Source organism: Aulonocara sp. 'chitande type north' Nkhata Bay, linkage group LG15 (assembly GCF_057382095.1).
Source record: "Aulonocara sp. 'chitande type north' Nkhata Bay isolate Kocher_YH1m ecotype deep benthic linkage group LG15, A_spYH_male_GT1.1, whole genome shotgun sequence".
NCBI lineage: Eukaryota > Metazoa > Chordata > Actinopteri > Cichliformes > Cichlidae > Aulonocara > Aulonocara sp. 'chitande type north' Nkhata Bay.
Genome location: NC_141358.1, coordinates 34108086 through 34131979, shown reverse-complemented (window position 1 = coordinate 34131979; position 23894 = coordinate 34108086). Strand labels below are relative to the sequence as shown.

Sequence of the window (23894 nt, the reverse complement as noted above, 5' to 3'; positions counted from 1 at the left end):
AGAATTTTATTTGATTTTCTCTTATCTGGTTATGTATTCGGAGTTTTAGCACTAACAGAATTTCAACAATTTAGTTGAGGCCTCTATTTTAAAATTGTAGGGTTGTTTAAATAAAAAATAAAATAAAGACTCTTGTTACTGTTGCCTCAACTGAGTAAGAAAAATACAAAGACATTTTTTTCATTGTTTTGTTTCGCCCTGACAGCGGTTCTTCTAATTTGGGGCTATTGAATTTATTAGCTATCTTATAGAAATGAAAACATAATTAGGCTCAAAGCACTTAAAAGCCACATTTATATAGTGCTTCACTATATGCACGGTAAGCATTTTATCTAACTCATAGCCACTGCGAGTTCCGTAGGTTTGCCGTTATTTCAACCTATAATATTAAAGGTTTGTTCTTCGACGGCTTCGGCGCTTTGCTTTTATGAGGAAAAAGCAAAGCTCGTGCATCATGTGATACAGCTTTCTGCTCGAGCTCTGACCCATATTTCAAATAGATTTGCCTTCGTTTCCGACAGCCTTCAAAACGCATTAATGTTCAGCATAGGAGATGCACGAATTAGGCCCGTTACAGCGGAGCTCCTCGGCCTGGAAAAGAACACGCACAAAATCGCTTCCTGCGACATTCTTTAAACTTTTTTTCTTTCACTGTAGTTGGCTACAATTTGTCACTGTGAGGCCTTTAAATGCAGTTTTGCACCTTTCGTTTCTGGTAGTATTAAAATATTAACTGAACACACACGGAAAATAGACCGTGGAATACAATAAGATGATGAAATAAGCGATACGTGTTAATTGTTAAACAACAGTAAATACTAAATATAAACCACTTTTTTCTTTTCCATTTTCTTGCTTAGGTGTTCTGTATATAAATGTGAACAGATCGAAACAGTGGCCTGGCACTTCACATGTAACTCTGTTATTACTGATTTACTGATGATTAAAGCCACAGTTAAAAGACGATGTGTTTCCTTCTTTATTTGGTGGTTAGCATAGTCGCATCACGACAAGAAGGTCCTGGGTTTGAATCCAGTCTGCAGCCTTTCTGTGTGGGGTTTGTTGTCCCCGTTTTGCGTGGGTCTCTCCGGGCTCTCCCTCCCACGGTTTAAACACATGTATGAGGGTATTTTAAATTGAAATTGGCCGTAGGTATTTTACTAGTGCTACAACAACAGATAGATAATAATAATAATAATAATAATAATAATAATAATAATAATAATAATAATAATAATAATAATAATAATAATAATAATAATAATAATGGATCGATTTTTTTTTTTTTTTAGCATTTATTAAACATGTATTAAGAGTTTGCTGCTCTTCAGTACAAAGCGCAGATAATCGGTGCAGGCTGACAGTGATAAACGAGCTGTTCGCTGCATTAATGTATTTATTTATTATTCCATATGTGCTTAATTTAATGATGTTGTCCTGTTAATAATTAGTGTTATCACACACACACATACACCCAGAGCAGCAGCCACGGTAGTCATATTGGAGTGAAAGCTGGAGCTTCCGCCTTGTTTCAGATTTTCTTGAAATCGCCCATCCATCATCTCTGCCGCCATCAATCGAATAATACGAGACAACTGCAATTTCGTCTCGTATCGAACCACAGATACGTGACCTGCTCCACGAACCGCTGCTGCGGCCTCAGCTGCTTTCTCCTTAGGCCCGCTGTTCAAGTAAAACACAAAGCTCTGCTCCGTGCTCGTTTTTGCTTTCCTCCGTAAAGTCTTTATTTACTTTTAGTGCAGATTTGTTGTCCGTGATTTGGTGCTACAAAATGATTTTAAACATTGTCAGGAATTCAACTCACAACCATCATCTCATATTCCCTCATCCAGATCCTTCCATCCAGGAGTCTAAAAACTGTGAGATGTCAAACAGAAGAAAGAAATGCAGAAACAAACAATCACAGAGTTTTCTTACAAAATCTTGCTTTGAGCTTGGCTACAAAACGTGTCCGTGAGAAGAGCTGCAGTCTAACGTCTAACAGATCACAAGCACGAATATGGACTGAAAGAGCCAAACAAAGAGCACAAATCTCTACAGCACAATCGAGTTCCCATCGTTTTAGAAACATATGGGTTTTTTCTCATCAAGGTGTGTGTGTGTGTGTGTGTGTGTGTGTGTGTGTGTGTGTGTGTGTGTGTGTGTGTGTGTGTGGTTTTCGTTGTACAGTTTTTTTTAAGAGGTGGTCAAAAGGTAGGGGTGTGTGTGTTGGGGAGGGTGGACAGGAAAAACAAAGAAGTCTGTCTTTGTAGAAAAATAAATAAATAATTTAAAATGAAACAGAGGATATGTTTGGTTCTTCCTCTCTATAGTCATTGCTCTTCTAATTTCCTGTGCAGACGCAAAGCTCCTCAGCTCACATCAAAAATCTGTGGGCTGAGTTGATGACACGTTTCCGTGGTGATCCTCCACAGGCGCACGCAGGATGTGGGAGTGGTACTGTCAGGTAGATGTACGGTCAGAAGTGTGACTTGTCAACAGATCTGTGCAGCCAGAAGGAGATCCCTGAGCCAACCATGAAGGCCTGGACACAAAGAAAGGAGATGAGTCCACAGCTGCTCTGACCCACTGACCCACAACATGTCCTGTCTCTGAAAAAACACTTTAATGTAGATCTTGCTCTAAGACATGCCATAGAAACTGTCTCTTATCTGATCATATCCTAATAACATTTACATTTACAATGATAGACTACACAGCATTGGCAAGTAGGCTTCATCACAGCAGATTTTAACCATTAGAGGAAAAGTTACTCATAATCATCTCACAGATGTAACGGTATGTACGGTTACTTTCAGTACCAATTAGAAATGAGAAATATCCTGTCTCAGAGTGACGCTGAAAAACTAGTTGATGCATTTAGTACTTCTAGGCTGGACTACTGTAATTCATTATTGTCAGGAAGTCCTAAAAACTCACTGAAAGCCTTCAGTTAATCCAAAATACTGCAGCAAGAGTCCTGACAGGGACTAGAAAGAGAGAGCAGATTTCTCCAGTATTGGCTTCCCTTCATTGGCTCCCAGAATTGCATTAAAATCCTGCTCCTCACATACAACGTCTTAAAAGATCAGGGCTCATCTTATTCTATTGACGTTGCTGTACCATATCACCCAATTAGAGCACTCAGACTGCAGGCTTATTTGTGGTTCCTAGAGTATTTAAAAGTAGAATGGGAGGCAGAGCCTTCAGTTTTCAGGCCCCTCTTCTATGGAACCAGCTTCCGGTTTGGATTCTGGTTTTTGAATATTCTTCGATTTTGTGTTTTTCATGGTTTAGTAATTTGTATTTCTTTCTTCTTTAGTTATTCTCTTTTTATATTTTGTGGTTTCTACTTCTTAGGTTTCACTACTCCTCTGTGGTCCATGTATCATGTCAAGTTAATTATGTTCTGTTCCCCAGTTCCAGTGTCGCGTCTGTGTCTCAGCATGTTTCCTGTTTTATTATGATAGTCCCTCGTCTTGTGTTTAGTGTGTTCAGTTTTGCTTCCTCCCTGTCCCATTGCTTCTGATAAGCCACAGCTGTGTTTCCCTCCTGTTTTCCATCCCCTCATTATCAGTGTGTATTTAGTCCTCTGTTCTCCTCTGTCTGTTGTTGGTTCATCTGCTTGTCTTCCCTCATGTTTCCCCAAGACCCAGGTTTCATTTTTCAGGTTCTTGTATTGTTTTTCTATGCATCTCGTGCTTTTGTGTTTAGCTTCTCCCAGTTTAGGTTTTGTTAGTTCTATCTCATTCTTCCCTCACTTTAGTTTGTTTGCGTAGACCTCAGCAGATGTGACACAGATACCACAACTTTTAAGATTAGGCTTAAAACACTCCTTTTTGCTAAAAAATATAATTAGGGCTGGATCAGGTGACCCTGAATCCTCCCTTAGTTATGCTACAATTCCCTGCTAGGCCCACATCCTCATTTTTGACAGCATTTTTTTTAGTAGATAAAGGTGAATGGCTTAAACATGAATTGAGCTGCCGTTTGGGGAAGGCCTCGGAGGGGACTGGTGGTGGCTCCTGGGCCTGGCAGATCCCCAATGAAGGCATCTCGCATGAGAAGCAGTAACAACTGTGATAATAATTACTAATAACAGTAATAATAACTATTCATACTGTGCGGTATGAAGGCCAAAGACCTCTGCAGTAACATCACTGGTAGGCATAGCGCAGATAAGCAGCCCGTGGCCTCAATAAGGTTGTCGAGGATTCCATAGAGTGGAGCGGATGGGCTCAGAAAAATCGGGAAGAAATGGTGGGAGAGGAGATCAAAGAAAATTTCAGACAATGAAAGACCTTGATAGATGAATGAGGGGAACTCTCGATCAGGTAGCTAGACTCTACAGAAGCTCTGACAGTGACACATGCCGGGATTTTGAGACTTGTGGTAATGGCTTGACGGCTCGTGAGCTTGTCTTGGAGTAGAAGATGGAAAGGGGATGCCTGGTTGGTTAATTTACTTTGGATAAGGCAGCGATAACTACTGTGCCAATTTCTGAAACGAAGGTGACAGTAAGCAGTTTTGGAAGGGTTAACTCAACACTTGCTGGTGGGTGACTTTGCTGAATTTCACAGAGGTGGCGAGCAGCCGGAGTTACTTCATAACTGGATCTAGCGGAGAGAAAATGACTGGATGGATCAATGTAGCAGACCGGATTGTTGGCTGGCAAGAAAACTGCTAGAAAGTTTCCTGGGACGGCAGGTGTCAGCGGCGTTCGGTTACTCTGAAGCACCGCGTTGACGTTCAGAGTGTTTGGGTTTCTTGGATTGCCTGGAGGGAAATCGATGAAGCAGAGCTGTGTAGTTCTTCATCTGATGTGGTGACGGACAAGAGGGCGATTGTAAGCAAATGGAAGGGTGAGTAAAATTACGTTACTCTTGTGAGATAAGTTGTATTAAAGATCTTCTCGAAAGAACAAGAACGAAACGTGTTCTCACGAAAACGGGAACAAACAGCTTGTAGAACTTGGGGGTCATATATAATATAAGAACTGGAAGGGCCGTGTTTGGAGGTGTGGTCCTGCTCCGGAAATTCAGATCATTTTTCTCCAATAGGTGTAGGCTGCAGGTGGATTTCCATGATGAATTGAGTATTTCTTCTTCAGTCACCTTTCTCAGTATGTGTTTATACACCTCTCTGTCTTGAATCATTACTTATTTCTGGCTCTCTTCCACAGCGTGGCTTTTGTTCTGTCCTGTCTTTTAGCATTCAAGAGAATTTTCTTTTGAAAGGCCAAACCACTCATAGGCATCCTGTTCACACAGTAGTAGTCACAATAGTAGTAGTGAGATAGCCACACGATAGTGAATAATATATATCAAAGAAACTGTCATATTTTACAAGTGCCAGAAAAAAAAACTGCTACTGATGCTTTTCAGCTTTTATTATGAAAGTCATTTACAGCCTCTGTGCGGTCGAAGGGTTTGGTGGCAAAGGCAGTGCAGGTCTTTTTTCTTTTATGTTTTGTAACACAGCAGCTTCCATTTCCACAACACTTAATGACCTGACAAACTTAGTTTATCTTGCTCTCAATTGTCCTGAGGGATAGCAGCTACTTTTCTTTTCCAAGTCAGGTTTTACAAGTCTACTTGTGTTTTGTTTTAGGATTTTGCTTTTTAGTAAGATTGAAGTAAGGCCTTCAATCCTCAAGGAGCTACTGAGGATGGGCTTTGTCAGCTAGAGGAGTGAATTCATAAAATAAAGTAATGTGAAAAAAATGTTGTTTTGCATATTTGTCATACATGTTTCAGATCATCAAACAAATTTTAATGTTACAGATAGATACTTAAGTAAATGCAAAATACAGTTTAAAATAATTATTTCATTTATTAAGGGGAAAAAACAATTAAAACCCCCTTGTCACAAAGATTAACCAGCAATTTCTGGAAAGCTCAAGTTTCACTAGCTGCACCAGGGTTGAGTACTGACAGACCCATTGGATCAATAAATCATTTAAATAGAACCTGTCTGACAAAGTGAAGCAGGATAAAAGATCTCAAAAATCTTTTATGATCTAAAGAAACTGATGACACACAAAATCACCAACATCTATCAGTCTAAAAAGTGTTACAAAATAATTTCTACAGCTCTGGGATTCTAGCAAACCATGGTGAGAGCTATTATCCATAAATAGAAAATCTTGGAACAGTGGTGGACCTTTCAGGGGTGGTCGGCTTATCAAAATTACTCCAAGACAGACTGACAAGTCTCCAAGAACTCACAAAAGCACCTATAACAACATCCAAAGACCTGCAGGTCCCACTTTTCATGATTAAACAATAAGAAAGTGACTGGGCTAAAATGGCATCTGTTCCAAGGTAAAAACCACTGTTGACCAAACAGAACACAAAGGCTTGTCTCACATTTTCACATTGAGAACTTTTTGGAAGATTTGCATCCAATTACATCTGACATAAAACTAGCATACACCTCTCATAAAAAAAAATCATAGCAACAGTCAAATGTGGTAGTGTAATGGTCTGGGATTACTTTGCTGCTTCAGGATTTGGATGACTTGGCCAATGATTTTCTGGTAGAGAGCAGAATTCATCAAAGATCAGTTTGTGCCCTAAAGCTCAAGCACACTTGGGTTATGCAACAGAACAATGATCTGAAACATTCAGGTGCGGCAACTATGCAAACAAATTAGAAATCAGGAAGAAATCAAATTCTGTTTCACAGATGTATGAGACAAAATATGAACTATATAGGTCCTAGAAGACCCAGAGGAAATACTGTGAGAAAGAACACCCACCTGTCTTCGGTATTTTTCTCTCAGACAAGATGATAATCTAAGGTACGAAACAGGATTAGGGCCACTGAAAAAAAGTGGGCATGTCTTTTTTTTCTTCTTTTCCAGAGTTCTGAGAAAAAAGTCAGAATTCTGACTTTAATCTCAGAATTCTGATGAAAAAATCAGATATCTGAGAAAAAAGTCAGGATTCTAAGAAAAAAGTCAGAATCCTGACTTTTTTCTTAGAATTCTGGAAAAGAAGAAGAAAAAAAAAAGACGTGCCCACTTTTTTTTTTCCAGTGGCCCTAATCCTCTTTCGTACTAAAGAGTAAATGTGCAGGGAAATGTCACACATTAGAGCGGACTAATATGTTTCATGTAACACTGATGAACTGCTAGCTGTGAGAATGAATCCATATTTCTGAAGGAACTCTATTTTGTTTTTGTCGTTTGAAATCATTTTGAATTCAATCTGAATATATGCACTGCTTGGATTCCCCTGGTGGCTATGATGAAGTTTGTGATTAAATGGACAGTTGTGGCTCAGGAGGTTGAGGGGAACATGTGGAACAGCAATCCACATGTCAAAGTGTCATTTAGCAAGATACTGAAGTTATACCTGATACAGTCATCAGAATGTGTGTGTGCGTGTTTGTTGGTACGGTTGGAGTCTATTCCATTTAAGCCTACCACAATACTTGTGTTTATTTTTGATTATATTTTGTATTATAATTATTTAGCTGATTGGACTCTTGCATTATTTCACTTTGTTGCCTCAAGGTCCTTATAGCACAATGTGATTTGTGCTATATACATAAACTGAATTGATTTTTTTTTCTACTAAAATTAGTCGCTTATTTTTTCATTTTTGCATTGCAATATTTTAATGAACTGAAGCTATTTTGTTTTGGGTTTTAATATTTTGTCTGCTGTGACACAATACATCTAACTGACTAAACTATTGCCTGAGTAGCTTTAAACTAAACTGATTCTGTAAATTCAAACATTACCTCAAAGAGTGTTTCTGTTTTAATCCAACAAAAATTGCTATTAGTTTAAAACTGACATGTGCAGTACATAACATAGCATATGGTGGACCAATCAAAAAAGAGTGCACAACAGAGGAGTATAAAATTGTGTAGATTCAGTCATCTGTTCTGTAATGGCTAAATGTTATGGTTCAGGCTTTATTGTGCATGGAAAAACCCTCATATTACTCCAAACATAGCTCTCTTTCTTGATGCAGTCTGGAAGAGATTTATTGCCACTATCAGCATATGCACTCACCAGAGATCAGGAGAAACTAGACAGTCAGTGATCATTCACAGAGAAATAGTTACATTAAATACCTTACAAAAATATACAGATAGCACTGATTCAGAGCGCTCAATGTTTCTATGTAGATGTATGTTTTAAAATAAGCCTTGTGAACTTCATTAACAGAGCCCTGGAATTATTAGACAGGGAAGAGAGGGCTGCACTGGCAAAAAAAAAAATCACCCTGCTAAAAAAAATGAGCAAATGCAGCTCCTATTTACATATAAAAAGCTCTATTAATCAAGGTAAGTGTCATTACAGCATGGCTCATTGAGCAGAGGAGAGTGGGTGTTAAATAAAATTCTCTGTGGTTGGTGCCTCCGGCAGGCGATATGTCTTGATTTGAGAACTGTCAGCAGAGGTGAGAAGCTGATAGAGGGTGGAAGGGGAGACAGAGGGGGGAGCATTACCCGATTCTTAATCAAATTGCAGCGGGAGAAGAGAATGAGGACAAAACTGGCGGGTTGGGGGTGGAGAAGGAGAGAGAAAGTGGTTGAAGTTAGATTTAAAATGGAGTGTGAATCTGTTTCCCCCACAATGACTTGTTTACTGATGTTTACTGAGAGAAAAAAAAGCTTTTTATTCTGAAAGATGGTCTGACTGACCCCACGGATGTTTAAAATCTGAACTGACTGAAATAATCATCTACAAAAATAATATAGTTTATATGTAAATAATTGTTTTAAAAAAAAGAAGAAAGGAGTCTGACAAGGCACCAATCCTAAAGCCTTGTGCAATGCATGAACTTGAGCCAAAAAGATGTCATTTGTGAAACCATTAAGAAGATACTGACATTCTTTCTTATTTCAGTTTCATATCTATTTGTAAAAGAATAACTGAAAATCTCTAATTCCACAAGTTTGTGCTGAGATACCTAACGCTGGCATTACCATGACAATTAAAAGACCTTGCTGTGTTAGACTGTAAACAAACTGAAAGAGCAGAGTGGAAGACCAAGTAATAAGAGATAAGGAGAAGTGAGTTCAAGAGTTCAAAATTGCTTTTCTGGGATGAAACAAAATGAAAAGTGACAAAAACTTTACTTCTTACTTCACCCTGTTGTTCAGGCTTGCCTCAGTGGAGTGAATTTACATGTAGTGCCACTGCCCATCCATCCCCATATTCATACCCATGCTACCCATCGGCCCTGCAAGTAAAGTAAATACACTGTTAAGAACCACCAACACAAGACAGAACAGTCCTGCACAGTATCACAGAAACCAATTGAATTTTTCAAAATATTCATAAAGGACTTTTAAGTTCAGCATCAACCTTTCTTGAGTAAAAATACACAACATAACTACTTTTATATTTACTTGTTTAATGATAGGTTTCACTCATAAAGTGATGTGCTCTGAATCAAATGTTGCATTTATTATATATGCCACTTCTTTGACTTTTGGTTCTTTTTTGCATTTTCAATGAAGACTATAGACATAGATAATATAGACATGTTCCTCTATGGTTGTTGCCACTTCCTAACATATAAAACCTGCTTTGTGTCACTTTATATCTTTATCCTGTCCTTCTTTTTGTATTATGTTCAGTATTACTTATATGTCTCTCACACGAGGAACTTGAACAGCGGTACAACCTTAATTTGTTCCCCCGTTTACGGGGTTTTAAAAAGCTGATGCAAACGTCGGGGTTTTTTTTTGTTTTGTTTTTTTAAAATAGAAATTGTATTTTTACATTTTCACTTCATAGTGATACACTTATACGCATGCAGATGGACTTTCTTGACCTATGCACTGGCCTGACCCACATACTCTTATTTTCTGTCCACTGGGGCTGCATTTAACCATGCCCTCATTTTCATTAAGATAAGGACAAATAACAAGGTTTACTTTACTAGACCATAGAAACTCACGAGGACAAGATGAAACCTGTTACACTGATTTTGTCCGTCATGATTATTTTTTTTAAATAAATGTTTGAGCGATTACTCACCACCAGGTCGAAGATTCATGTGCTGCTGCCCATCAAGAACAAAGCCTCCCATTGGCTGGCCATCTGGACTGTAAGCTGTACCCTGACTTACTGTGAGAGAAGATGAGAAATAAGACTATTGGTTAACTTGAGGTTAAATTTCGACCCCAATTCATACTGAAGGAAAGGAACTATTAGCAGTATAGTGAACACTGAACCTGCTCTGTTCGACTGGTCAATCATAGGCTGGACTATTCTCCTCCTTGCATTGATAAACCTGGAAAACAAAGATCAGTAACAATGAAAATGCTTAAATATTTTTTATTAAGTTCAATATTCTTGACCCTTGAGAACAGATACATGATCCAAAAAAAGAAAAAAAAACCCTGACGTGAAAGAATACTTTTTTCGACTTTTTTTTAGAAAATAAATTACAGTTAGTTTCTTTCCCAGTGGTGTTAGTACACAGAGATTTCTGATAACTTTGCACAGAAATTAAGTGCATTCTCTGTAAAAACACATCCTCTAAAATGCCATCCCTCTTGTAATTATCAAAAATGAAGAAGACGAAGTGTTTTGTCACCTAAAGTCAGTATTTATGAACACTTTCACTGTAATTTGGAACCTTTCCGTGCGTCTCCAGGGACCTGACCAAAAGCCTGTTTTTTTCCTTATTAAAATAATTTGGGTCACTTTGAGAAAGTAACACAACCTACACATGTATTGATTTGGGTTCAGACCTGTAGCTGTGACATGACAGCGCTAACCACTGCACCACCCTGTGTCACCTGTTCATTCAGTAATGATAATACTTATTATAAGTATTAAAATTACCTGTATTTAACTCATAAGCATTACTTATGTGTTAAATATAGGTAATTTGGGCATTTTCAGCAGCAAAAGTCAGGTTTTATGTATATTCTGCACTGCACAAAGCAAAAATGTTGAACATATGAAGATGCTTACTTATCTGGTTTTACACCAACTTACCAGTTGTTCACTTGAAGAATGGTGAGACCTGTGTCCTGTGCTAGCTGCTTTTTCTGTTCCTCTGATGGGTATGGGTGCTATTAGCAAAAAGGAAGATAGACTAATAGATAAGTGATGCACAAATTAACTCTGCAAACACACAACCTGGTCCTGTTTTGGCTCCCAAACATTTTACACTAAAGCATGTGGCTTTGTGCCACAGCATTTAGCATTAACCGGGTGGTATATAAAATTATTGGATGGTATACAATGGTAGCTTTTATTTGGGACCCAGTAAGGCCAGGCCACTCCCCAACCCTCCCTGTCTTGATTCAACCTCTTTTCCTCTGGCCCCAGTCCCTTTGCAAACTCTGTGTTTGAGTGTGTGTGAGACTCTGGGAGAAGGGTGGCAGATGGCAGACAGAAGTGACCTGTCTACTCAAAGCAGGGTCGTGGGCCAGTCTCCATTCTGCTGCTGTCAGGCCATCTCCCGCAGTCATCGTTGAAGGATGAGCTTTAAACTACTTTTCAGGGAAAGTCAGTGCAAGCACACACACATACTGGTTTCCTTTTTTTTTTTTTTTTGTATGTTTGTCACACTTAAATATTTTAGGTCATCAAACACAAACATACACAAAATATTAACAAGAAATCAGGAAGGGGGCAAACACTTTTTCACAGCACTGTATATTATTACATTTACATTCAGACGTCCACAAAGACACACTCATATACTTACAAGCTTAAACACAACCATATATATTACAAATACACACACGCAAGCATTTGTACAGTAGGCCTCCAAATATCACGAGAGATGCACAGAGAGGAAAGAAGAGACACCAATTTAAATAACCAGAGGGGAAAATGCACAGTTAGCTTTGTGAAATCAAGTGTGTGATGGTGGATAGTCACACACTTGTAATAAAACACACACAGTCTATGTACTGAGGATGCTTTTTGCCCCCTCCTAGCTCTCAGCTGGCAGAAGAGTAGCATTTAAAATACTCTGAAAGAAGTAACATAATGTACTTTAGATAATGTTGTTTTGGATTCAATGTTAGATAACTTAACTCATTTTCTCAGCTTTTTCCAGTACAAATGGCCACACTGAGAATGACTTTTTCATGTTTGAAATTCACTCCAAGAACGATGCTGTAAATGATTAGTAAACAGCAAACAGAATGTTTTTTATACAGCACCTTTCTACTCAGTACTCAAAGCCATTCACACATTTACACTCCGATGGAGCAACTTGGGGTTAGAAACCTCCCCAAGGATATTTGGGGAGGATTGAACCACCAACCTTCCTGCTCTACCTCCATGTAACCCCATTCATGGGTGTTACATGCAAACAAGTGCTTAAATTCAAGGTGAGAGAACATCTTTTCAGCTGACACTTATGAACACTTATGAAAGTTTGCTCTACAAACTCTGACACCAATCTTTGAATGTAGAGAGATAAAGGTTTGCATGGAAACCAATAGATATCGTTCTGCTAATAAGCAGGTAACGGATAATCTACTGAATTAAATCCTTGCACTGCTGCTTTTTATACAGCACTCTCGCAAAACCTTTAAGAGCTTTAAGAAGAGATAACAAAAGCAGGAGGGGACAGCTACTGATGGATAGAAACATCCCCACTGCCCCCACAGACATCTAACCACAGGCCTCACACTGTAATGTCTGACAAAACATAATCCCGCTCCTTTCACACCCTCAACAAGTGATGAATGCTTGAGCGCTTGGGTGTTGCAAAAGGCCTTTGAGGGGCCAAAGTCCCCTTGCACACTTTTCATAGACACATCCTGCCATGGCAAATACTTGTGCTTAACAAATTAGGCCTGAAAGGAGATGGGAACACAGAGGGGATAATTCAACTATCCTTGTCTTTATCTACAGAATCTAAAGGTGGGCTTTGGAAAGGAAGGGATTACTCCAAGTCCAGGACCTGTGTGGGCCTTTTAAAAACTAAACAAGTGAGGGGTTACAGCACATCTAAGAGTATAAGAGGTAGAAAAGGTGAGGAGGCTGTGATCATTGGATAAAACGTGATGCTGTCCTTGTTGGATGTGCTCAACATCTTTACAGAGATGAGCTTCTTTTGAATGAAAGGCTTCTGATGTTGATTTCTGAAGAAAATGCCTGGACTGCTATTTCAAAAAAGGGACCTTTAGTCACAAGTTCCTCTTTGCTCCGTTCTCTTGCAATGGAACAAAGACGAACATGGTTTCAAGATGCATTCGGAAAACACAGAAAAACAGTGAGGACTCATTTCAAACAACTTTTGCCTGATGGCGCGGCCTTAGCTGGACGACATTACATTCTGTCCTCGTGCACATTGTAGGGTTTCTATTACAAAGAGGAGAAAATGTTGCAGTTGTATAAAAAGCCACAGCTAGATGTGGCTTGTCTGAATGAGGCTCTGTTCGCTTACTGTAAGGTGCTGGAATAGCCACGCTCTCATTATGTTTGTCGCCACTTTGGGGAAGATGCCTCGTTTCTTCTGTCTCTTCTTGTCTTGGTCATCCTCATCTCCCGTGCCTGGTGATGCCAAGCTGTTGTCAAGGCCGTCACCTGCAATCAGAAACAAAAGGAGTCATATTATCAGGAAGCTTTAACATGGCCCGATCTCTCTATAGAGCCACGTTCTCCTTTATGGCACGGCAGTACAAATTTCTTTGTCTCACCTCTGCTTTACTTCCCGGCCACTGGATAATGAAGAGGAGTTTGTAGCATAGGAGCTCAGTAAAACCAAGAGTTATTAATTCAATGTGAGCCACGGCTTTGACATGAGGTAATGACTGCAGGAGCTGTGCGGCTGACATGAGATAATGAATGTTCAAAATGCAGTCAGACTGTGTTCTATGTACTCGTATGTGTATGTGACCTCTGTTTGAAGCAGGACTGAAGTAAAAGTGGGGACAAACAAAAACAGAAAGCCAAGCTTGTAAATGAAGTATGAACCCAGTGTGTTTAAAGTCACAGCGATGTGTCCGTATGGGCGACTAAGGCAGAACGAGGGGGTGTGGGTGGATGGGTTGTTAGAGCGTGAATCCTTCTCCTTGCAGTTCAGTATGACCATCCAACACACACACTCCCCCTCCCCCTTCCTTCATCAACAATACAAGTGTCAGGCTGTCTGCATCACAGCATCATTCCTGCTCTGGATCCTGCTATTAGCAGCATCTCTGTTTGATTTCAGCAGGAAGCTGGCGCGGGTCAAAGCAGGAGGCTTCCTTTAAGCTGAGATTTCCGCTCCCACAAGCTAACTCACTCCAACTTGCAACACAAGGGGGACTCTGGTCTCTCTCCTTCTCTGACATTAATTGTGCATCATGCGAGATGATTTACTTTTAACAGTGGTGGTTATTTTTCTTGCCCTCGGGGCAGAGAAGCCTTGAAAGCCTGCCTGGAGGGTATGTGAATAATGCATCTGAGAGACTCCTCCCCTGAGGCGAGACAGGAACCCTACTTTTCTTAAGAAATGCCCTAGTATGTCTTTTTGTTTTTAGAGATGCATCAATCAAATGTGCCTATATGAGCTATATTCATGCATAAATATTTCAGCTAATGAATATTGACACTAAAAAGCCCTGTTCCAGGGTCAGGCTCCAGGGGCTGTGGGAGTTTTACGGATGGTGTCCACCAGCTGTAAGTCAGAGACAGGATAGCGTTCCTGTTGCTTCCGTCCCCTGCTGCTGTCTTCCTGTTTGTTTGTCCAGCTGCTGTCACTGCTAACTTCAACATGATGATAATTAACCAGCATAAAATTGTATTCTTACTTCAACTCTTTAGGAAAAAATGTAACACGAGCACATTCGATTCAGACTGACCTAATCATTCTAATTAACTACATACGCACCGACACTGACATATAGCGGCCAGAGAAACTGAACCCAAAGAATATTCAAATCTCCACTAAAATGATAGCTGTGTAAGAAAGACAGAGAGAAAAGGTCTTGCTCAGCTTAATTGTATCAAAGGGAGGCACACTGTTCCCTCTCCACCCCTCATCCTCATCACTGGTCTGCTCCTCTCCTCTCCTTTCTTCTGCTCCAGAGAGGGAAAAGCCGCAGGGCATATCCTCTGCTACACTAATCGCTTCTGACTGTTCTCCGGCAACTCAGCCAATCTAACCAGTGTGTGACAGTGCAGTCTCAAAGTCATATGCCCGTGCAAGTCTCCCATGCCCCTCTGCTCCCACCCTTTTTCATCTCTACTCCCCCTCCCTAGTTAAGTCTGCCTTCCAGTGTCTGCACGCGTGACACACGAGGGGGTACAAGGAGGGGGGAAGATACCGCAGGGATGACTGGAGTATTGCCCCGGGGTGAAGAAAAACACACACAAAAAATAGCATCCTGAGATATCAACACAAGTCTTCCTTTTTTTTTTTTTATACCTCCTCAGCTTACTCGATAGATAGATCTGGTTCTACTGACCGCTCTGAAAACCAAACAGTCAGACAGCCCTTTGGCTGCTCATCTGGTCTGGTACGTAAATGGCGTGACCCACAGTAAATGTGATATTTATTATATGTTTAAAGGAAAATAATCATTTTTAAAAAGCAGTGAAATGTTTTTAGAAAAAAAACAAACCCAAAAATAACATCTAGATATTTAAATTGTTTTATATTAATCTCCCCACTGGACATGTTGGTAAGTGAGAAGCAGCTAGCAGAACTGATTGTCGCACCCCCCCAGCAGCATCACTGATGCAAAGCCAGCGTGGGCTACCTAATGAGCTCAGCAGGGCCCTGATTCATCATCACTGACACCCCAAGACTCCTCCCATTATTACACATGAGACAGAGCATAGAATGGAGCAGCCGGGAAGACTTCCAACACAGAAAGTGAACACATGACAGTTAGAAACTCTGATACGGAGGAGCATCTGTTTGACGGCAGGAAGCTTTCATGGTAGCAGCACCATGTGGCAGTGAGAGCTATTTATTCTTTCTTTCCATATATATATATATATATGAATCCACTTTTTGAGTGATTGATGATATCATAGGTGAAAAATCATGTTTTTCACCTATGATTGAGGTACAGAGACAATTTAAGATAAGCAGGATTTACAGAGGATGTGTGTGCTTGCAGTAACTATAGTATAACTATAAATTATGCTCTCATCATCCGCTGTTTTACCTAAACAGGTTAGCAAAAATAAAAATGGCTTCTCCACAGCATTGAAAACTTCAAACTGCAAAATCCAGTGACAGACATACACTTTATTATAGGCTCAAAATCCGTTGTTAACAAATGTGCACACTGTTTGTATCTGTGTGAACACGTGGCTCCTGACCAGTTAGAGCATAATTTCACGTGTGACCTCAAGCTAATTACAACAAAAATTTTGAATAACATTTTTGTAAGCAGTCTGTGCAAACTGAAGTAAAACATGCACACTTACAGGCAATAAAATACAAAAATGTGATCTTTTTTAAAATAAATAACTTGTAAGATAGATGCTGAAGGGAGGTGTCACTAACATATCAGCACCTCAAAAAGTACAACACATCCTGTCCCTCACATTCCACTTCTCAGCAAGAGTGAGGAGATTTTCTAGCTTCTCCCACTGCCTTTTGTTTTATTTGAATGGACACCTTCTCCCCCTCCACACTCCTGGGAGAGCACGGTCCTTTTAGCTGTGGTCAAACCAAGCGGTTGAGCTATCAAACACAGCCTTCTCTGCATATCACACAGCTTACAAGGCAATGACCACAGAGTGGGAGGTTACAGAGGAGCAGGCAGTTATGTACGAGGCTACCAGTACCACCAAACCACTTCAGTATTCCCCAGTCACAGTGGATTTCTTTTTTCTGTGGGTTTCATCAGACCACAGAAGCTTGGCTAATGATGACGATACCATAATCACTTCCTGTTAGGAATGTTTTTAAATAATTCTGCCAGTTTGTAGAGTCGTGTGCTTCTGAACAAATGTCACTGTTGTTGAAATTATGTTTGATCTCATTTCTTCTGTAGTCAAACTGTGACTGATTTATATACTGATGTATATATGAACCAATAATCAATAATGAACAGCGGAGACTGATTGATGGACATCTTGGACAAAAACGTCAGCAAAGCCATCGTTAAAAACTCCCGTACAGAACAAGCTTATGATGACATAATATGAAATTTGCTGTCTAACAACATTCAGAAACTGTTGAATAATAAATAATGAATAAATAAGATTAAGTGGTGCTGATATTTCCCCAGTTGCTCCTTTCCAGACTTTACTGTATGTTTACTTTGCTTCAAAGCCCTTAATGAAGCATGTGGAATACCTGTGATCTTGGTTGAATGCTAAGAAATATTGATCCATTCATTCACACTCTCCTTTTCCCCTCTACTACAGCTACAACTTCTGCACTGATGCCAAGTGCTGCTACCGAGCTTAAATAGTGCGTCTGGTGATTTGGTTAGGATCACCGACTCGAGAAAAGAAAACAGAACCACTAATGTTCGATGTATATTACAAACCACACCCTTGTTTGTTTCAAATGTAAAACTACTGCAAAGAAAATGTTAATAATGAGGAGTTTTGGAGGCGATATAGGCAAAGACTGTATATTATTACAAGTTCTACAGTGAGAAAATAGAAGCAAGGTTTGTGTTGCCAAATACCAAATACTCACAACATTAATCATTCTTTATTGGACTGGACCGATTCCCATATAACTACAATATTATAACTCAGTGAAGATCATCCGCCTGCTCTGACTGAGTTTAGTATGATTTTGTTCCTTTAAGGTTGTGTGCTCTTCAGGTTAGAGAAGAAGGATCTTTTCTTTTCTTCCTTATACAGAAAACAGTCTGTCCTTTCATCTCTATGAAGGGGCATTCTGCACCCCCATCCACTATCCATTCTCTACCAGGTCAAAGGGCATGGACCTTGGGTTTTCCCTGCTGTTGTTTAAACAACAGCCAAAAGGAAAGAAACTATTCATAAGGCTATTTAGACTATGGACTTCCTCAGCTCACCTCCGCACCCAACTTCTGGATCATTAAAGTGTCAATTAAGATTTGCCAAAACTGCTCTCTTACTGCATTTTAGTTGAAATGTAGAAGTGAAGATTGTAAACTGCTGTGTTTATAATCAAAGTAAGACTCTTATTCACTTTCCCATGTTCTTATAATCGAATCTAAGTTTCCAATTGTTCTCTTCGATGCTCTGCTCACTACTACCTGATGAGCAGAAGGTAGAAAGTCTCTTAAAAGTCATAAATAGCAAGTCATAAATCTGTTACAGCCTCCAAACAGAAACCACAGGCAGGACACAGAGTGACAAAAGATAGAGCGGGGCTGGACACAAGCACGGGGAGACAGAAGCAGGCAATAACAGCAGTGAACTCAGTTTTCTTTATCAACTACAACTGATGTGAGGGGACAACCAGCATATGTGCTTACTAGAGCAATTCATAATGAACTAAAGAAAAAGATTACTAGAATACAGAGGTATCGATGTGCAATATTATTTCTTGAAAATGTATGCTTTAGAAAGTGTAAAGGATGAATAAAATATATTCTGTGTATGTTTGTTAAACAGAGAAAGCAGACCAAACCAGAACAAAACCATTATTGCCATTCTCACAAATCCTTAATAGTTATATTCTAAACAGGAACAATTTATGAGTCTGAATAATGTTTGAAAACTTACTGTGACAAAAATCAATTCGGGAAGAATTATTAAGTCATCATTTTGCTGATATAAAAATAGTCAGGCTTTGATTTCTTGGTTAAACTGGACATTAAAAAGACAAATTGCTAAGTGATATGCCTGCATACCTAAATACTGGTAGCCAAAAGGTCCACAGCCAGAGCGCGTGAGGATGCTTGTGGCCATATGACTTAATAGTTATATCCTTTTATATAGAAAACCGGGAGTAAATACACATATGTGTATTTGCTGTATGTGTTTTATAGCTTGGGCACTGTCTTAGAGCAGGCTTCCATGAACTTAAATCATCTGTTTTATCAATCAATGCAATTAAGCTAAAGTGATTAGACAAACTAAGAGTGTTGTCTTTCTTGAAATGCTCCCCCAGAATCACCAATCAGCTGGGCCCGGTGAGGTCACAACAAAGTCAAACCTTTGTTATGAAGGCCTGAAGGCGCTCTTACCAAGTTCGCTGGTGTTGTCTCCGCTCTGGGAAACGTGTCCCCCACTGGATGGTCCTGGAGTACCCACAGAGGGAGTGGAATGGGAATCATCCATGTCTCTCCAGGACGCTGGGTTCTGAGAGGTAGTGGACAGGTACAAGGAAATGAAGCAGGGAAGAAAGACGAGGGTAAAGACAAAAGGAATGTCCAGTAAAGTCCAGTATGAGTTCCATTATGCAGTTAAGCGAAGGCACAAACACAAGTAATGTGACAATACCAGTTTGTCCATGAGGAAGGTTTGAGCAGAAAGTACAACAGCAACAGTTTAGTAACCCTGCAGCATGTGGATCCTGCCGTGTCCCGACTGTTTCTGTGACCAGAGTTGGGGAGAAACGTGCATTTATTGGGCTCACTGGCCTGCCACTCAGACTTTAGCCTAAACCCTCTTCACTCTCTGCGTCAGCTGTTTGGCAAATGGTGATCAGATGAAGGGCTCAGCAGATGACAAGAAGAAGCACCGGGACAATGGCACAGTATGAATAAGGCTCTCAATGCTGGAGCCTCTTTTCATACCCAGCCATGCAATAATTACAACTCCTTGGTACACACAGCTACTCAAAAGAGGTGACATGTGTTTTCATGTTCATCAAGCTAATGAAGAACATCTGGTAACAGGAACGGAGCCTAGTATATAGTGTTGTGTTCATTCACACAGGAAAAAACAGTCTTGTACAGTCTCTCTGTGTCTCACACTGTCCTGTCCTGCTACATCCATCATTTATACACTGACCAACTGCAGAGCACATGAGGCACTTATGAAAAAGTACACAGGCTTTGTCTTCTCCAACCCAGCACGTGCTCTAAATAAGTAATGGAATATTACAACACCATATTCACTTGTCAGTTGTGCAGTGGCAGCTAATAAACACGTCCTTCAGGTTCTTGGAACGTCAAACTGAGTTGAGGTCCATATATCGTTCAGAAGGATTGGTAAAATCAAAGTGCTTCCTCACACTTGAATATTGGAAACAGTTGCATTAAATATATATATTTAGAGACGTAACTTTTGGACTGGGGTTCGTTTTAAGATGACACAGCTGCATGCATTCATGAAACTGCAAACTACTGAATGAGTAGAAATTTCCTGTTTTCATTCAGATCATCTCATTTCATTTCATTCGACTTTAAATGTTCTCTCAGTTTAGCAGCGTCGTTGCTCATGCTGAAGGTTTGACATCACTGAAGCAGCGTCAACAGAACCATACACGACATCAAATATCTATTTCCGGGATGTCCTAATGTAAATCTTTTATGAACAAATTTACCAAACAATAACTAAATAGACAAAATAATGCATATAGCATACAGACTGCTGACAAATGAGATTCCACATCAGTTTCAGTGCTCCTCTGCACTGATTCTCATTCAGAACTCTGGAAAGTGTGTCTCTTCCCTCACTCAGTGTTTAAATATGAGCACTGTTTAACAGTTTTCCTCAAAACTCTTGAACATTTGAAAAGGATAAGATTTAATTAAATTAGAATGAGATTCTGACACAAATGTACCCAGTAAAGCCAAAGAGAAAAGACACACTAAAGCTGATGTTGGACGACATGCTGTACCACAGTTTAACCATTATCCTCCTTGATTGTGATGAGTGTCATTTCTTGAGAGCTTCTGTATATTTACTGAAATTACTCATTTGAAAAAATTATACTTTTATTTATCTATTTAAATAAATATTCATCAATTTCAGATTAATTTTTTTATCTGATCTGCAGCAACTATGAACTCCACAATGGAACATTAGTAAACCCAGGAATTCTACATTCTAATTCTACTCTTTACCAGTCCAATTTTTTTGTGTCAAAACTTCAGCCATCATCATTTTAAGATCCTCATGCTGTATGTAACTCTACATTAGTTCAAAATTGGACTTTCTTAGTAAATGAACAAAAATAGGAAGTCCTGTGTGAGGCACACAGGACAGCCTGACACAGGCCCTGCGCTCTAACGTTTCTGTTCAAAGCTGCAGCCGTAGCACCGGCGCTGATCATCCTTTCTTTCAAGCCTTTCCATAGAACAGGCTGCCTTAACAGCACCTGTTACGGGCTTCTTTTATTTCCTGTTTTTCATCATTTTTATGATCTATATATATATTTAAAGAGATCATAACAATAACGAGCAATGAGAGTATATATATATATATATTGAATAACGACCAAAAAAAAAAGGTTTCCACGCCGTGACTCACATGATCTGCGAGATTAGTGGAGGATCCTGAAAGGTCGTCAAAGTCCGACTTGCAGACGTCTCTCTCCTCTATGACCAGATCGATGGGCATCTTTCCTTTCAGGCAGCTGATGTAGCGGTGGCAGAAGTTATCACAGAGCTCATGGACCTGCCGAGGCCAAGCTCACATTTAGCGAACACCACGAGACTGAAATACTGGATTAAAAACCTGTTTTCACTGAGCCACGTGAGAATGAATCTTTACCTTTTCTAATTCCAGCAGATGAAACCGCAGGACTTGAATGGCTTGAATCATCTAAAAATCACAAATATTTTTTTGTTGATGCTTTCGTTTTGGTTGTTTTCTAGAACCTCAAAATATTAGCACACATCCAATAATAATAATAATAGCCTAATAATAATAATAATAATAATAATAATAATAATAATAATAATAATTCATAACTCATAATCAGCTATGCGTTTGACGCGGGCGGACACTTCTGTAACGCCCTACTGCGCGTGGACAGCAGAGAATGAAAGGTGAGCTCACCAGGTTATCCAGCTCTGGGTTAGACGAGAACAGAGGTTTCTCTGCGCGGATCTGCAGAGCAAAAGGAAACCGAGTGCGTGAGTAAATGCTGTGGACCTGATTCCATTTCCACTTTTCAGGAGTTCCCTCCATCACGGTGACACGCAGAGTGCCGTGTGCTGAGCGCAATGGTGACACTTGGTTTCTCGCTTGTGTGTTCTACCTGCTTTGCGAACACAGCGATGTCTTCGTTGAAGGAATCTGAGGAGCAGACGTCTCCTCCCGCCACACCGGGCTCTCGGGGCGTGCAGGTCGCCAGCTCGCACTTTTCGAACACCAGAGCCAGCAGAGGGAATAAAGGGTGGCTGCAACACACAGGAGCACAGGCCGCAGAGGCCTACACATGAAGCATCAAACCAGCGCTCGGCCCTGTCACGCATATTTATGTCTTCCTCCTTAATGCCACTGAAATATCAAATATATTAATACACAGAGAGGATTTCATCCGTCCGCCGCCAACTACCTGTAGACACCCAAAAACGAGCTCAACACGAGCTGCAACACGTACATTGACTGAATATATTTAATTTCCGAAATTTAGATGAAACTGTTCAGAGGCTGATCGCACACAAACAATAATAACTTACGCCTTTTTCTATAACACAAATCTGCACATTAATAATAATAATAATAATGTTTGCTGCTGTGTCCGCACCCGTAGATTTGGTCCTTGTCTCTCTTGAGTGCGTCGCTGACGGAGCTGCCCATGATGTTGTGCGGAGCGTGGGCTCCGTAGTGCTGTGTCGGGTGTGGGGGAGCCCCGTGACTCAGGTGGTGAAGCTGCGGTAGGGGCCGGGGTGCGTGCGGGTCTCCGTACATGGAGCCGGGGACTCCGTCCATCGCGCCTCCGTAATGAGTCAGCTCATCATACTGGAGTGAAAGTTAGAGTTCCGTCAGTGCACGAACATAAGAGGAAAATTTCAAAGTCGACATTGATGATTTCATGATAAAAAAAACATATTTGATATTTTTTGATAAGTATAGCAACTTCATGACGTTTTTCAAAGGTTCCTCAGGTTTCTTTCAAGGATGTAATGTGACTAGTGATTAAGTGGACTGTCATTGTGCAAACAATTGAAATAATGGTCGTTAGACGTACCCTTTGCGCCATGTCCGTGCGCAGTCACCACGCGTGTACACAGGAGCCTGGAGCGGATAACTAGTTAAGTTTTAAACTTTTGAATCCACGAAGGAACTGCAACCGTGTCCTTTTTTGTAGCATGGAGTCCGGAGTTAATGGGAGTAAGACGGCACACGTCCTCGCGCACACTGACACGTTCCCGTGGTACCGCTTTGCCAGATCTGCGACTGTGATGCTGTTCCCAGCTTTGCTGTGCCTGTCGCGGGAATGCGCCGATCTCTGGTCTCACTGCGTCCCTATGCCCACGCCTCTGCGCGCCAACACGCTCACTGTCCGCAGGTCCACTCCGCTTTAGAACACGGCGCTGACGGACCCGCCCCCAGCCTTCTGCGAAATCTGCGAGGTTTTAAATGTTTTTATAGGGTCACTGATTTCGAAATAAAACGCCACGAAATGCATTCATTCATTCATCGCCTTAGGAGCAGGAGAAAGGACTCTGGACAAAACTGCTCAAGTCTAAGAGAGATCATCTTATTCTTCTTATTCATCTTCTACATCAGTTAAGTCTTCAAATTAAACAAGAAATGAAAAGAATGTTACCTACTGCCACTGGACAGTAGTTCATACCCCAACCCTCCAGCTACTGCATTTTTTTACAATATCCCTAAGATGGAACTTCCTTTTACACGGAACTGTATTTTGTTTTTGTTTTTTATTAAACGTGTCAGAGTCAAATAAATTCAGTGCTGCTCACGATATCAAACAAGGAAAGTAGTTCTAAGTGTACAGCTGGTTCTATGTACACTACGACGGTTCTATGGGAAATCATTTGAGGGCCACACACATGGACCGCACTTGATAATTTTCAATTTCGAAATCAGTTGCAGCATATATAGCCACAAAGTTTAGTCTCCGTGCTTTTATTTT

General features: G+C 40.2%; 1 protein-coding gene across 1 annotated transcript; it reads right to left on the bottom strand.

Moving 5' to 3' along the window:
- Positions 1-1296: 1296 nt before the first annotated feature.
- Positions 1297-23335, bottom strand: meis2b (Meis homeobox 2b). The gene is made up of 13 exons (XM_086263038.1): positions 22986-23335; positions 22542-22756; positions 22050-22191; positions 21848-21898; positions 21560-21610; positions 21317-21463; positions 19084-19198; positions 13392-13531; positions 10976-11052; positions 10204-10262; positions 10007-10096; positions 9107-9203; positions 1297-2545 (listed from the first exon to the last, which is right to left on the bottom strand). The coding sequence occupies exons 1-12, from the start codon at positions 22995-22997 to the stop codon at positions 9145-9147; spliced, it is 1158 nt and encodes a 385-aa protein (XP_086119164.1). The 5' UTR covers positions 22998-23335; the 3' UTR covers positions 1297-2545; positions 9107-9144.
- Positions 23336-23894: the final 559 nt, after the last annotated feature.

Excerpts from the sequence above, each read along its gene's own strand:
- meis2b (XM_086263038.1), bottom strand. Across the intron at positions 21,899-22,049 it reads TCGCTGTGTTCGCAAAGCAG|ATCCGCGCAGAGAAACCTCT; the intron begins GTAGAACACACA and ends TTTGCTCTGCAG. Across the intron at positions 10,097-10,203 it reads TGACCAGTCGAACAGAGCAG|TAAGTCAGGGTACAGCTTAC; the intron begins GTTCAGTGTTCA and ends CTTCTCTCACAG.